General features: G+C 43.3%; 1 protein-coding gene across 3 annotated transcripts in view; it reads right to left on the bottom strand.

The window, feature by feature from the left end:
- Positions 1–49: 49 nt before the first annotated feature.
- Positions 50–16,674, bottom strand: part of wasf1 (WASP family member 1) — a 59,192-nt gene continuing 42,567 nt past the window's right edge. The window contains exons 6-11 of one of the 3 annotated variants that reach the window (XM_069696506.1): positions 13,344–13,427; positions 9,110–9,166; positions 8,140–8,303; positions 6,244–6,423; positions 4,248–4,819; positions 50–3,504 (exon numbers count right to left, since the gene is read on the bottom strand). In XM_069696506.1, coding sequence (XP_069552607.1) covers positions 3,347–3,504; positions 4,248–4,819; positions 6,244–6,423; positions 8,140–8,303; positions 9,110–9,166; positions 13,344–13,427 — 1,215 coding nt within the window. In that variant the 3' untranslated portion in view covers positions 50–3,346. The remainder of the gene's footprint in view (positions 3,505–4,247; positions 4,820–6,243; positions 6,424–8,139; positions 8,304–9,109; positions 9,167–13,343; positions 13,428–16,674) is intronic. The other 2 variants (XM_069696508.1, XM_069696507.1) reach the window with 2 other exon arrangements.

Genomic DNA, 16,674 nt, shown 5'->3' with positions numbered 1-16,674 from the left:
ATGTCTTTGTGTATTAGTCTGTGCCAGAAAAAAGGTACTGGAAACTTACTGTCATTCGTTAATTAACAACAGTGTTTGAGTACACTGTACATAACTTGTTTATTTTTTTAGAGGGACAGCACAGTTTATGACTCACAAAAGGATTCCAATACAAATGACTTCCAATGTTGGGAGTTGTTCCAATAAACTGTCGGCTCCTGATTACAAAGAAAAGAAACACACATAAACGCAGCAGCACAGTGTTACTTTTAGGTTTTTACCTGTAAATTATTAGGAACTGTCAGGTAGAATATTGTACATTGGCAATATTCAAATAGGGATTTGTAAAACTGATTGTACAGTGTGATTTAAACTCATCAGTGTGACACTGAAGTACAACCGGCTGATTGCAAATGTAATTTCAGGTGTGTTAACTACAGTTTAGTGTTGGGAAGAAAACAAATCAAGACAATTCTCTCCCAGGTTGGACATCTTCGCAGCCTAAAAAAAAAATAACACTGTGTATCTGGTAATTGAATCTCTTTTTCATCAGCCCCCCCCTTAAACATTCGCACTTTTTAATAAGCCTCCTCTAACAACGGGCTGCAAACTGCAATGAGAGCTCCTCACAACAAAGTTCTATTCCACAACATCCCAAAGCTGAGGATGAGGATGAAGAGAGAGGAATGTGAAACAGTGATAACACGTGAACGTTGTAATTTTATTCTTCACGCTGTCTCTACACGTGAGACCGTTTCCAACAGGATGGTTTTTCATCGCACGTCCAGATGTGAGTCATTTGGGAAATTTCCCTTCGAGACTGGATTTTTTTTTTACACATGGCTGAAGTGAGTCGGCTTCACTTGACAGTTGATAATTTGAACGTCTGCTGTAAAATGTATTCTGGGCTTCTAACCTGCAGACATACAGACTTATTCCCTGTAAACTTGACTTTTTGAGGTGAAACCTATACGAGATCATTTTTAGATGCTTATTGACAAAAATATTGATATAATTAGGACGTTAGATGTCGACGTGTAGATTATTAAGTAAATAAAGATCACAATAAAACACTATAAAATAAAAGCAGAACCAACACCAGTTCCAACACCATGAGCAAAAAGAAAACGGAGCATTTTACAACAACATGATGATGAGTTTTCATTTGCACCCTACAATCTTATGGAATAAAATTATAAGTACAGGCAGGGCTACATTCCTTAAACATGGCTTATGTACTGCAGGCTAACATGGTGTTATCCAGATAAAAGGACCTTCTTAATTCTCTTCCTCCAATTTGTTGCATTAAAGTAATAATCTGAAAGGATTTAATCTAAATAAATGTAGTTTTCCTATCACCCACCAGTGGTTCTGCCAGAGAAGGTAGGTGGAGCTAAAACAATGGGCAGTATGCAACGCGTCACACAGGCAAATACTCTTTGGATCTCTGAGGTTCAAAAACACAGCCGCAATGAACACTTTTTGATGATCATTTCTCAGTAATTCACAAATGGAATATCATAATTATGTAAAAAATAATTGCACCCATAATTAAAAGGAGTAATTAATCTAAAACGGACTTTGTTTGTGGTTCACCTGAGGTCTTGGACGTGATTCAGCTAGCTGTGAATAAAGCTGAACTTTTGCAGGTGTGAGTTGAAGGACTCTGACAACAGCTCGTTATATCAGTTTGGACAAACTGAAAAATCCTGACGGTCATCTGCTGTCAAATCAAAGTCATCTGTGTACAGAAGAGACAAACTCAGCTCAACAACAACAAACCCATTACATGTAGAGCTGAAACATAACATTAGAGTTTTATTAATTCAAGCAAACTGTTACAGTCAACAGTTACATAAGTTACATGGTATACAGTATTGATCTAATCATTTTCTTTTTTTTTTAAACCAGGGTTTCTGTCCCCCTGTCCCCCCACCCCCACCCCCCAAACATAGAAACAGCAAATCCATACAAGCGCAGGCAAGTAAGTAGTAACAGCACAATACATTCATCAACTCAACGATACGTTTGTACGAACAATAAGGCAAGTAGAAGAAAAAAACAAAAAACAGAAAAGGATGGCAGACATTTTCTTTGAAATGAGCCGAAACAAGGCATAATGTATCCGTCTCTTTTAGGCCTCAAAAGGCAGTATCGCGCAGAATTTATTCTTTTGAAGAACAGTTGCTACTGTAGTACCAAACGAGGTAAGGCTTCTCGTCAGTGGGCAGGTACTCAGTAAAGGGAGATCTGAGGGAGGCGGGGGGGGGAGAAAGCTGCCTTCGGTGATGCCGAGTGGTTTGTACTTCTGTACATTGAATATTTATCAGGGACGATAAGAGAGGCAGGAATTCTGATGTACATCTACACCATCAAATCACTTCCAGTGTCCATTTCTGTAGCAAATAGCGCGAGAAAATGAGGGGAGCTGAGAATACTTCAAATAAATGGCTTCGCGTTTCTCTGTCAACATGAGCAGAAGTGGCTCCGCCGAACCTGGACAGACAGGAGAAGCGCAATCTCTCGGCGTACATTTCTCTGGGGTGAAGGGTTAGATGCAAGTGGATGGATACGCACACATGTGGCCGAGGCAGCCGCGTGCTTCCCCCGTCTTCATTTCAACCACACAACAATCATCACATGACATGGCGACACAATCTTCTGCTTGTTCGTAGTGGTAAAGTCAGTCCTGATAACACGAGGGGAAACAAAAGACAACCCAGCTGGTGTTCAAACTGTTCACGTAGTGGTCAGTATCGGAAACTACTGGCCTGTTAAAACTGCAAACGTTTTAGCAGTAAAAAGTAAATAAAAGACGATAAAAGGAAACGGCATTCACTCAATGCCATGTTCAGCCACCAGATGGCAAAAAAAAAAAAAAAACTATGTTGAAGAACTAAAGATAGATGCAACATGCCTCCATTTTTTCCTTCTTTTTCTTTTTTTTTTTTTAAACATTAACGTACAGATCAGAAACAAAAACAAGTGGCTCTTCAAAAAAGTTATTTTCATGTATAACAATGGTAAACATGAGGATTTCACGACAAGAAATCCAGCGGAAACAAGGTCGCGTGATAGTGCAGGAAAAAGAATGAATGCAAAAGAGAACTCGTCTTGGACCACTAGAAAGACCGACGAGGGCGACGTGGAGACTTTCCACCGAACACGAAGCACGACGAGACAGAGATATGATCAAAAAATAAAAAAATAAAAAAGAAGAAGCTCGACGGAGGAAAAGTGGGCAGTAACCACGTTTGTCTTCTCGGATGGCGAGGTGTGGGGTGTTGGTGGAGGGTGTTGGGCACCTGAACACGTTTGTCCTCTGCCTCCAAACGCCGCTCTCTCTCCTTTCTCGTCCTCGCCGCCGTCACTCCATCCAGTCGCCTTCGTCGAACTCGGACTCGTCCTCGGAGTCGGAGTACTCCACGGCGATGCGGCGCGACAGGATGGTGGCCACGTCGTTCCCGACGCGCTCGTGCTTCGCCTCTTGCTCTCGCTGCTCCTCCACTTTTCGCAGCTGTATGCCTGCAGCGGGGAAACGGACAGAGGAAGACTTAAGTTTCAGATGAGCCGAAGTTTCGGGTAATGAAGAACAATCGAATTGTTCTGGAAAGTGAGACACATTTAAAAAAGAAAGAAAAAACAAAAAACATTTAACGAACCAATATCACAAAGCAGGACTGCGATGAAGCTAAATTCGTCCAACAGAGCGGATCTTCCTGCTAATTTTTTATTGATGTGATGTGAAGTTCTCATTTTAAAATCTGGCAGCTCATTGGACACATCCAGAAGGAATTAAACAGTGGAGATGAGTGGACTCTCATTCAGGGATGCAAGTATTCATTTTTATTTTCTAATTCTTATGTGTATAAAATGACACCTGTATGTTCATATAAGATAACAAAAAAAGAGGTTCAATGTTTATATACAATTTCCCAGAGTCCATCGGGACGTCTACAGATTTATTTTGTATTTGACCGACAGTCTAAATAACTAAAAATATACAGTTAACTATAATGTAAAAATTGAAAGGCAGCAAATTCGGGGGAAATTTTTGCTTCCAAAAAAAAAAAGAACTAATTATGAATATTTCCACTTATTATTTATATATCATTTGACTAATCACTTAATCTTTACTCTTGCCATTGCTGGCTGAAGCCATGGACCTCTTTAAAAAAAAAAATTAAAAAAAAAAGGTCCTAGAAAGACTCAGTTTGCAGATCTGACAGTATGTTGAACAAATAAGTTTCTAGTCAAACACATCTCACCTTTTCTGATAGCCTCCAGCAGGACACTGCGTGCATCGCTGATGGGGGGAAGATTGGCTGGATGGTGCCTCTTGGTCCCCATATCGTGGATGGTGTGGGGTGATGGGGAGGCCATGGCTCCTGCTGAAGGGAAGGCCGGCACAGGCGGTGGGCCTGATAGGCAGGGGGACGAGCTCCGTGCTCCGGGGAGGGGCAGCGGAGGTGGTGGTGGGGGAGGGGGCAAGATGGAGCCGTCCGACTGAGTCCCGGAGCCCATGGACGGGCCCTTGTCCAGGACCTGCTGGAGACGGGCCGGGGACACGGAGTGGAGGGGGGGCGCCACGGGTGGAGGGGCCGGGTGGAGCACTCCAGGGGCTATCTGGAGCGGAGCAGGGGGAGGCGGGATGGCCGGGGACTGCTGCTGGATTGGTAGCGGAGGAATAGGGGGAGGAGGGGTGCCCCGCAGGCCTGAGGAAGGTAAAGGGGGAGGAGGAGGGGGGAGAGGGGGAGGCGGTGGAGGAGGAGTGTTGGAGTTGCGGCCTGCCGTCCGGGCCGGAGACTGGGGTCTGCTGTCGGAAAAACCCGAACTGGAGCTGGTGGGGGAGGGGAGTGTGTGTTGGGGGGTGGGGGGTGGGGGGAAGAGAGCACAAGAGAAAGGTTTACATTTCCCTGATTATATTTAGTTTGTAACTTGGACCAATCAAGCTTCCCTCTGCAATTTGTTTATTTTCACGACATGCACCTTTAGCCTCAAGTCTTTTAGTCGTACATCATGTCTCGCAATCCTCAAGATGTCCGTCTTAAAATGTGTCTGGAAAATGTATAAAGTCTTCAGTTCGCAACCAACTCATGCAACTAGCTTTATGTTTATTGTGTTGCTAGCTACAGCAGATCAAATCTGCAAGCGTCCATTATTCCATTGGAAATCTTCCACTGTTGACTGCTGGAGAATGGTAGCAACAGTACCAAACGGGCGTGACAGTTGTGTTCTAGCAGAAGAACAGCCAAGATCATTTTGTGCAGCAAAATCGAATTATTTCTTTTCCATTATGAATGTGCAGCAGCACATCAGATTCAGCTGCTGCGAGTGCTGGAAGTAAACATGACTCTCTGAAACTGCAGTGTTGTCAGAGAAGTTCTGAAGAGTTAAGTAAAGTCACGATGCCAAAAAAAACAAAACCTCTACTTTAAATGCGAGCGTGCCGTATTACACGTCGAGGGTCACTGAATTTGAGGGAAGAGTATTGAAATCTCGGAGCGTGTGGACGTCACTGTAACTCGCACATTAGCGGCATTTGTTGTTGATTGATGCCGACGCTGTGGATCCATGCAGTACAGCCACCGATCAGGACTTTGCAACAAAAACATCAACTTCTTCCTGCAGAGAAAATGGCACTTCAGATTGTAGACAAAAAGGCAAACGTGAAGCTGCGTCTGCAACGATGTCTACTTCCTGTGCCTCATTAAAAAGGCGAGGGAAGTTTGTGGAGGGGGATGAAGTGAGAAAATGAGATGTAAAACATGATGATAGGGATTCATGAAAGGGAAAAGACGAGTCGACAAACGACCGAAAAGTAAATAAGAATGGGACAGATAAAGATGGGGAAAGAGAGAGTTTGTGAGCGAGAGGAGGAGACGGCTGCAAGGACAACCGCAAAATCAATGCGATATTTCTCTGGCGTTGCCTTTATCATTCCCTCTGATCTCTCCAGACCCTCAAACAGTGACATATGCGTCAAACAGAATAAATACCACGGGGGGGAGGGGGGGGGGATTGAATGCCACTCACTGCGACAAACTGATGGATAAAAAGAAAAAAAATTAAAAAGATCAACAAAGGGATAGAGATGGGATTACGTGTGGGATACTATTTACAAATAATTCTAACAATTGCTCAAATCTGCACCTTTTTCCCCTTTTTTTTTTCTTTTTTTGTAGCTCAAATGAGTCGGAAACTAGAACTCGAGTAACTAACAGAGTGAAAGCTGAGGTTGTGTGTCGTTGTGGCCTGGCCCACCTGATCACAGAGGGTGGCTTGATCTCTCCCAGTGGGTGCATGGGCGGTGGCGGCGGCGGAGGGTCGTGGGGTCGCGAATACATTCTGTCCCCAGTCCGGTTCAGCAGCTCGTTCATCTGACTGTAGGGCAGCGCTGCCAGCGAGAAGGGCCCGTCCAACTGCTCCATGTACAAGTGAGTCCTGAGCAGAGAGATGTATTTCCATCATGTGTTCGGTCGGCCGATTTTTTAAAATTTTTGATTTATGTTTAGCGCCTGGTGGCACATTTGAGTTCTTTGCACCTCACATTCTTACGCGCGTTTTCTAGCTGAACGCAACATAAAGTATTCTGGGTAACACTAATTGCTCATACCTCATACTGAAAATAGATGCAGGTTGTCAGCCAGTTTACCTCATGGCCGCTTGTAAAAGATCCATGCTTCACCTTCCTCAGCTTCGTCTTTTACTAATCAACCGTGATGAGGTCCGAGCCGCTGACGGCGTGCAGGATTTCTGGGTCATTTACGGTCAGTTTCATGATCCGACACACCTCGATTTCTTCATGTGCCGCAGCCTTGTGTTAAATTACGGCCTCTACCCAAGCAAACAATCTCCGTTTGTGACCCCTTGTCACACAATGCATGCCAATGAGGTGATTGAGTTTAGGGGCTTGAAAGGGTAAAGCGCAGAGTTGCCCCTCCCTCAAAAAACAAACAAACAGGGATTACAAAAAAAGTAATAAAAAAAATAATAAAAAAAACAACTGAAAAAAACACACACAAAAAATGATTTTTGCATAGCAGAATTATTTCCTCCTGTAAATCTTCTTTCCATCCTCAGGCTGTGATAAACCATTATGCCAGACAATAACCCATATGACCTACATGCATAAACAAGGTCATGTGTACGTTTTCTCCTGGCCACTAGAAAAGGCTGCTCGACATCACAATGTGGTGCACAGCGGTCGACTCACTTTCAGGAAAACCCTCATGGTAAAAAAAAAAAAAGATTGATCACTCCTGTATTTATGATGCAGCTCAGTTAAAAGTTAGAGTGACACAAAACACACAAAAAACACAATACTTAGAGGTGTGTAAGAGACATGGATGTCAATGTGAGTCTGGTCATATTTCTAGACTGAAAAGAATTAAAACCAGGAAATAGCATCACCTGGCTGTACTGCATGCCACTTTTTGATTAACGCTAAACGCATACTCTTGGACACATACAAAAAAAAAAAAAAAAGACTTAATTTGCTTCGTTTTAAAAAGGCTTGTGTCTGGAGCTTCGTCTTGCATCAGTTTTAATTATAAGAACAAACGTCAACAGCTATAATAATAATTCGGACCACGCAGCTGTAGTGGTCTCGGTGAGTCACTGCGACTATCAGGGACCGTGCATTCACAGCCATCCGTACGGCCTGACGCTGTGGTGTCTGTTACTTATAATCAATCTCATCTACGCTTGCAGAAAAAGATTTTATGTCAGCTATTCATGGTCTTGACAAATCCAAGAAAGCCAGCAATTTGCATAAAAATATTTTCTTATTAATCATATTGACTGGCAGGGAAATTACCGATCACCAGTGGAGCTTTGAGGCACAATAAATGCAATCACAACTGTGAGGGACCTTAATCATCACCATTGTGGCTGCATTTCCTCAGAGCCAGTGACGTGTAAATTGCAAGAGCCCACTCTCTGTGGACTGGACACAATTTATTTCTGTCGATGTGAGTGATTACATCCTGCTCACAAATCAGTGCTTATCCAATCAGACAATTTCAAGAGCTTAAAATTATATATTCAGTATTTCTGGCTACCAGAATGTTATTCTCAGCTTTTGACACATGCTGGAAGTTTCTAACGAGCTAACTCGCACTCTTAAATATCGCTGGAGACACAGCCACCTTCACCCACCTGTTGTCGTGGTAACCTGCTGATCCGTTGGCCTCTCTGTGTTTGTCTTCAGGTATGTCCTGGGCGAGCTCAGCACCCAGTGCCAGTTTCTGCCACTCCTTCTTCCGGTCGTGAGGAGCCCGCGGTATCTTCTCCAGATCCTGTGGACGGTCTATCCCCTTCACCTGCAGCGGAGGACGTGACGAGAGGCAGGATGAGGTGATGGTGATGATGGCGTGGGAAGAAATGTGGTTAAAGGGAAGAGGCATATCGACGAGATGGTGAGAATCAAATGGAAAGAAATGGTTTGGGGGCCATGAGGAGAAAGGCAAAAGGAGACGAGATGGAGAGAACATCACAAATTAGCTCTTAAATATATTGAAAGAGATTTGCTGTCATATTTATCAACACAAAGAGAAACACAAGTAACGAAAGAAGCATTTATGACTATTCTCACACGCATGCACACACATCCTAGATTTAATCTGAAATCTAAAAGTCCCTTTTGACATTTACACTCTTTTCTGACACTCATTTAGCTTTGCCACATAAATATCCAAACAGCAAAGCAGCCTTTGTATTAACAACATCTGGGATTTCTATCCATCTTAAACTTAGTGTTGTGGACTTAAAACTTTTTTTTTTTTTTTTAACTGTATTGAATTAGCTCCTTGAAGACGACAAATCACAGATTTTTAATAAGAAGCATTTCACAGGAAAGGAAATATGTTATCTTACAAGCTTGGGAGCAGGGAGTGCTCATTGACCGACCAAATAAAGTCACGGTACGTGTATGAAACTTAGCAGAAGAGGACAAGTAATAAAGTCCTGTATTCTAACAATGATAGTCTCTGGGACATCGTCAAACATCACTCCCTGCCCCCCAGACTTCAGCCAGACTGGTACAGGACTGTAGGGAAAGTGAGCAGCGAGCTGCTGTAGCAGAAATCACAAACAGTGTTTTTAAGATAATCGCTGTGTTTTCACATACCTGCCCTGGAAGGTCTAAGTACCTATAGACCTGATCATACATGCGGGGGTCCTGCAACTACAAGAACAAAAACAAAAACCACAAGAGAAGCACCAGGCGTGAGGGGAGGGGGGTTCAAAAAAAATAAAAATAATAATCACCACGGCACTGGATTGAGCACAACACCGCTGCACACAGTCAACGGGGACAAAAACAGAGTGGGAGGTGAGAACAAGTGGGACAAAAGGGAAAGATGGGAAAAGAAAAAGTGCTGTTGAACAGAAAATGACAACATGCTCACGTCGGGGGACGTTACAATGCACACACACACACACACACACACACACACACACACACACACACACACACACACACACACACACACACACACACACACACACACACACACACACACACACACACACACACACACACAGGGAAATAACAGAGCCGAGCTTCATCCCAAAGAGAAAGATCTCACTGGAATGGAAGGACTAACTACAAAGGTGTGTTTCTACATGTGGGAAAGGCTTTCAGAGCAACAACACACACACTGACGTGCAAAACAATGATGAACACACTCACACGTACACATGCTGGTCAACTCAAAATAATAACAGACGACAGACTATAGCACAGGTAGGACAACAAAAGCATAAAGGGCTATTTCACAGTTGAGCTACACACCTTACAATCTTTAAATCAGCCTAAACTATCTTAAATGTATGCATTTGTTTTGGAAAAAAAAAAAAAAAAAAAGAATCCAATCCTGACAAACAATACAAATAAAAGAAGACATTTCCTACCTTCTAGGCAAATCTATCAAGGATAAGCCGGATTTATTCTGTATTTTTCTCATTATCAACAAATCCCATGGATGAATACACATTGTCTGTCTCTTAATACTTTTTGATTTCCTGCCCTGTCTGGGGCACTCCAATTTGTTCGTATTAAAGCTGTACATGTAAACACCAAGCCATAATTTCATTTTTTTAAATCATATAATTTAGTAAAACAGCCCTGCACTGTACATTGTAGGAAATACATTATTTACTCCAGCTTAGTGACTGAATAAAAGAGTAAATTATTTGGGGACTATTTTCAGCTGCGGATCTGCACACAGTTGGTGTTTTGTGAGTATTTACAGTTTCAGGATGTCCGAATACGTCATCCAGTGGAACAATGCGTCTCATTGATATGGTTTGAAAACACAACAAAGCAATTCAGCGGCACAGACGAATAGTTTTAAAATCTGACTTCAGCTACACAGACAAACTCGCTAAAGGGATTTATTCATTGTTGTTTTTGGTCTCTTTTTTTTTTTGCCATTGAGAAAAACACAGAATACCCCAGACTTATCCTTGAAGTAAAAGCTATTATCTTAAGAAGGCCTGTCTGGTCATTATAGAAGATGTATTATAAAAGCTGAACTACATTAAGAGTCATATGAAACTATCTACAACTCTCCTTCACACAAACACATAACATTGTTTCCCGCTGATGTTCAGCTTCCGAGGTATCAAACAATTATTGCAATACTATATCTTGTAGTACATATGTGAGTGAGCATTTGTGTGTATGTGGTGGTGTATCATTTCCCCCGGAAATATTACTAGCCAGGCGAGGTAAAGAAAAGCGCTCTGAAACAATTTCCAGCCCGCAACACCAGCACTCTCCATTAAAACCAACACTCATCGATTTCTTTCACGTCACATAGATGCTCCAGGATGGTTTATCCTGCTTATTCAGTAACACTGTGTGTGTGTGTGTGTGTGTGTGTGTGTGTGTGTGTGTGTGTGTGTGTGTGTGTGTGTGTGTGTGTGTGTGTGTGTGTGTGTGTGTGTGTGTTCCAATGAAACATGCTGGCTGACAGGAGGATGCTTCAGCACACTGTGGGTTGTGGACAGCATCTCCTCCGGTTTGGCTAAACGATGTTGATTTTGTCCGTCCACAGCAGTTGCCGGGCAGCTGAGCGCGAGCGTGGGAATAAATCCTAATGCACATTGATTAGGTTCTGATTTATCATTGATTCGTCATGGCCCATTAGCCCGGATGAAACGCTGGCCGAGGAGAAGCCTCTGCGCTCGAAACACACACATCCAGACACACCGCCCCGACACATTCGTCTATCTCGGGCGAGTATCATATATCACAAGGTCGAATGTTTTAACGTATGGTCTTCTGCCATTTCCCAAACTGTGCTGAGCCTCTAAAGTTCACCTTCACTCTGCTGAATAATTAAAAGGATACGTTTTACTCGGCGTAACCTCTGACATCCCGAAAGGTTTGCAGTCCGGGTCAGAGCAATATTCAAAGACGCATTAAAGAACACATTTGCAAATAAAAAGTGAACGTACTATAAAGCTACTCTCAGGTATAGAAGGGATTTGAGTTTTTGTGCAATTTCAAAGACAAGAAGCACAGGTGATAGTCAAATGTGGTGAGACAACCATAACAAACAAAAGGAAGGAAGCAGACTATGTGTGTGTGTGTGTGTGTGTGTGTGTGTGTGTGTGTGTGTGTGTGTGTGTGTGTGTGTGTGTGTGTGTGTGTGTGTGTGTGTGTGTGTGTGTGTGTACACGTGTGTGTGTACGTGTTTGTCCCAGTTGTTATGAATGTAGCTAATTTCAGCAGGCCGTGTGCCTGTGCCGGGTGGTCATCCTTCATCTGAATGGCCCGGTGCTGTCGCTGCGTGAGCGCTGTGTGTTTATGAGGGTGTGTGACACGCAGCAGCTATAGATTTATGTTGTACAGAATGTATCTGCGTGCGACCGTGTGCATTTGCAGTCTGCATAAACACTGCGGATGTGTGTTGTCATGCGTGTGCATAGTTCTGTGTTCACGGTGAAAGTGACAGACTCAGCAGAACTGCAGCTACAGGGAGGCCCGCGGAGGTATGCGGCTGCTGGACCACCCCGCTGCTGACAATAACAGCAACACCCCCCCTCCCCCTTCCCTCCCTCCTCTCATCCCCTCCCCTACACACACACACACACACACACACACACACACACACATTACTGCTGCTGAGCTGCTGGATTTGGCTTGTATAGACCTATACAGTAACTATCTGAGGCTTTTTATGGTTTACTGTAATAAAGCCATAATTTAACATTAAAAAAATTCCACTAAATTTATACAATATTGGATGGACAGCCACTTGGGTGAGAACTTAGAAAAGCTCTGATCAATAAGTGGCTGATACCTTTATTCCAAGAAAAAGCAAATGTCTACCTGTGTATTATGCTTTCATATCTGAATTTTATTTTATTTTTATTTTTTTGTGACAACAATTCAAACGTGCAGAAATGTTAGTTTCACCAAAGAACCATACCAAAAAACAAAGGTCACGTGCAGGTGAGTAAAAAAAACATCGTTAGGTAGCAAATGTATTCGTGCTCGGAGTTGTCTTGCAGTTAGTAAAGTGAATACTTGATCTCATCCCAGAGGCCTTTAAAAACTGCAGTTTTGTCACAACCCGCTGGACTCTCATTTCACATCAAAAACCACGTCGTTAAGTTTAGGAAAAGATCACGGGTAGGTTCAAATAAGCAAGTTTAAGTAAGTAACCTGACGTATATCACGTAAGTGACTTTACATTCGTTGCGCGAGTTAAATGCAGCGTCACGTATGTAACTTCCTTGTGTAACTTCAAAGGACTCTATTTTGACTTTTGCTTTCTCCTGGACTCCCCCAAGTGAAAGATGTGTTTCTTCCATCCAACCGCCACAAATATCCTCCCTACTCAAAAGTTTTGTCGGTCTTTCTGCTTGTCACCTGACGTCCATCTTTGACCCGGTTGGTCACAGTGCGGACGCTAAAGGGCTCCTTGTATGTAACTTTCTGACGCCAACGGCTTCGACAAAACGCCAGTATTTGACGCACGGGGCATGAGAACAAGCTGTTTCCCAAATGCTACATTTTCACGGTATGCTGTCCTTCTCCGTTCTCGTATCAAGGCTCACATTGCAGTTTGCCATGTGTAACAGTTAAAAGATTACTGACAACAGGGTATTCAATGTGAAGGACTCTGAGCCCCCCACCCCCCCACAGTGGAACTGGGATGCAGGTTAAGTACTGGTGGGTTGTTAGTAACGGGCTGGAAGTGGGCAGCTCGTTCGCCCAGAGCAAACCAGAAAGGGGAGTGGAAAGTGTGTCGGGGGGTAGGGGGGGGGGGGTGGGAGGGCTGCAGGCTACTGCACGGGGAGCAGATGCTCTGGTGGAAGTGGGGTGAGGAGAAGGGGGAAGTTCTTACCTCTGGGGGAGTAAGGAATGGAGGAGGGGTTTCAGAGAGGACTCTGATAAGGCTCTTGGGACACACAAGATAAGGCATTTCCAGCTGCACAGAGTTAGATAGAGACCAGGATTCAGAAAAGCAAAGCTTGAGAGGGATGACGACAGAGGAAGGGAGATTCTATTTTTTTTCTTCCATGACACACAACCCTACGGAGTCCCGTCCGATCGCTAACAATAGACATTAAAACGTGTTTTAATTAGCATACAAATGCTATCTGCGCTGTAACTGCTGGAAGCACACACTCTGTCTTGCGGTTTTTTTTTTTTTTTCTGCTGATAAGCCGAGTTCACATACAGGTGGTGGAAAGGGGGACGCAACACTGCAAACGCACCGTCTGGATATCACTTGTTCTCTGTCAGTCCAAAAGATAGACGGCTGAATTTGGTTTCCAATTGTCTGTCTTGCTTCTTCCTTATTAGCTGTTGTTGCACCAGAAACAGAAACGGCAACAAGCTGCAAGAACCGCAGGACCAGGCGTGCTATGACAAGCGAGGTGGTTGAAATGTCCCTCTCGTGAAGTGTCCAGATGTAGCATCTCGTCCACTTTCTTAGCGCCGACGGAGCCATCTGGTTCCGTCTAAATGTTCAGTAGTCTGATGGAGATTAGGTGGGAAGTCATCAGTGTTTTGGTAACAAACCCTCAAAGACGGTGCAGGTCCTCCGGCACAAAGGCAACAGTGACTGCAATGTCATGGCAGAGCACGTCCTCCCATTCAATGTGCATGATTTCAACTTCATCTCATTCAAAACTGTCATTGCTCAGCAGCCGGCTGAATTTACACATTAAAAACTGTTGGAGAAAACATTTAATGTCTTTGCACAAGTAACTTTAAGCATACTTCTCAATTCTCACATGTTAAAGGCGCTGTTTAAAGTTAAGAAATCTTGCTGTTCAAATCCCACGAGAGAGCTTCTCATCGGTCAGAAACATGCTGTAACTGTGTTGTGGACTAAAGCAGGGTCAAATACTTAACGTGCATATTCTGTTGCAGGGAGATCATGAGTTTTGCCAACATGGCTACGCTGCATTTTACAAATGATAGTTGAGAGCACTGCCTCCGAAGCATCATGGTTAAAAGGTCAAGTTTGAACATGGAATCCATTATGTGCATGTTATGCGATGCGTGCGCATTAAGGAATTTGCACGTTCAGCTCCAGAACTCTCACGGTCCACTATAAACCCAGATGGAAGTCATTCATTGATTTTTAAGCACACATGACTCTTTAACCACACTGCTGTGGCCCCCCCCAGCCGGGCACGAGGGTGTCAGTCTCTGTGTCTCACTGATCCAAGCTTATCTCTGACCCTTGAGTGGCGCCAAGTAGTTGCTATGGCAACAGCCAAGCGGGAGGGGGCCAGCGGAGGGATTTTTTTTTTTTTTTTTTTGTAGGGAGGGGGTACGCAACCTAATATTGGGAATTTGTATCAGAATTCAGTAATGGAGGAAACTCTCTGCGCTTATTGCTTCCATGGGTTTGGAATAAGGAGGCAAACATTTTCTTGGTATTTGATTTTATTTCCAGCAGTTTTTGTCTCTGTTAAGTAAAGAGAAAAAAAAAAACCGCCACTCATCCTGACGATTTAATAGTCAATAGTCATTTTATTGCTGAACCGAGACGATTTTGATCTGTAAAAGACCTTCGTCACGTACGACCTGTACGACCAAGCGTCGGGTTTAATGCGCAGAACGTAACATCAACGCACTAGTATTCAGTAAAACATTCTTTAAAAACACGGCACGATAATTTCCTTAAAGACACGAAGCACAAGATGGGATATATTCTCGTCTCGTCTTCAAGTTCTTTTGTTATTTTAAATTTTCATGATCAGGGGACGCGCACGGTAACCGGCTTGCTTTATTTTAAGTGCAGAACTGGCATACACACACACAAGGATGATACGGGCGTCCCATGAGCATGACAAGTAAGAACAACAAAGAAGCTTTTTGTCTTTATTGGTGTTCCGACCTTAATTATTTTCTTGTAAGAAGAAATTTAGGCTCCTCTCGTCTTTTAGTGCTTTAGTCAGGAGAGATCTCGTCACCAGGCACTTGTGACAATCTGGGGGGGGGAAAGTTTTTATTCCGGTTCCATCACAACGTCTCTTTAGCATGCAACAAGTGGGACCCACCGGTTAATGAGAACTGGCAGCGATAGCTTTTTCGGAAACCGTGGGACAATTTCAGAAAACATTTATCCGACCTTTTGGACAAGTACATAAAATCAGAAAAATAGGCTGAAATTTAAATGTCAATATATTCCATTAGAATAGCTGTGAGTGCTATAATGAGACAGGAACAGGAGAGGAAGAGCCGAAGGGGCTTCTCCACGGGGAATGAAGATGTTGGAGACGGAGCTCGATAAAGTGTGGACTCGAGCACTGATCTCGAAGAGAGGCAGCATCGCTTTCTTTCTCCCCTGCTGCCCACTTTCTCTCTCTATTCTCCTTCTACCGGGTCCCTAGGACTTTCCTCTGACTGGTTGAGCACATAGTCTACTACTAATCCACTGAGGCCGAGGCTAACACAGGAGCTAGTGACATGAGGACAGCGCCGGTCTCTTTCCTGCTCTCGCTGCCCTGTGCTGCTTCTCATTGCTCCTATCTGGTTGTGCCCGTGAATAACGGAGTGAGTTAAATGTGGTTTTAGACCAACTACGAGTGATGTGACTCGATAAGAAAATAGCTGCTGACTAAATGAGATGAAGTAAACGATAACGTGCTGCAAGTCCACTTTTTCCTGACAAAAACATGAAGTGGATAACATAAAATGGACTAATTGTACATGGTGGTCTCTCAGTTCCTACTGTTTTTATCTCTTTGTCAGCTTCCAGATCTCATTCAGCAGGAGTGGATTCAGAAAGTGTAAAGAGTTGTTCTTTCTTTATTTCTTTCAACATAACTTTTAAATGAGGTTTCAAACCGAAAGGAACATTTAATAATCTTTACAAATACAGTCCATTCTCAGCATTGACATTTTTAAATGTGAAAACATCAAATAGTTCATGAGAAGTTGATCTATTTTATCTGAATAAATATTTGAAATGTTAGTGAAAAAGAGGGATTGCTTAAACACATGTTTAAGGTTAGATATTGCTTTCATTACTTTGGGTCGACTGGTTATAATGAATGTCCTGATTGCCACTTTGCTCATTAAGTCAATCGATCGCGTCCTTCGACACCCTCAGCTACAATATTTGATTTGCTGTCGTTCCTCCGTGATGTAAGAAGAAACTTTGACCTGAAACATTATCAAATGAACTCGGTCGCTGTAGCTTGTCAATGGAAAGG

This window comes from Brachyistius frenatus, unplaced genomic scaffold (assembly GCF_029030835.1).
Source record: "Brachyistius frenatus isolate BFR_SWC_R1_liver_20210118 unplaced genomic scaffold, ASM2903083v1 Contig_21, whole genome shotgun sequence".
Lineage (NCBI taxonomy): Eukaryota > Metazoa > Chordata > Actinopteri > Embiotocidae > Brachyistius > Brachyistius frenatus.
This window is presented reverse-complemented; position numbering and strand designations above follow the sequence as displayed.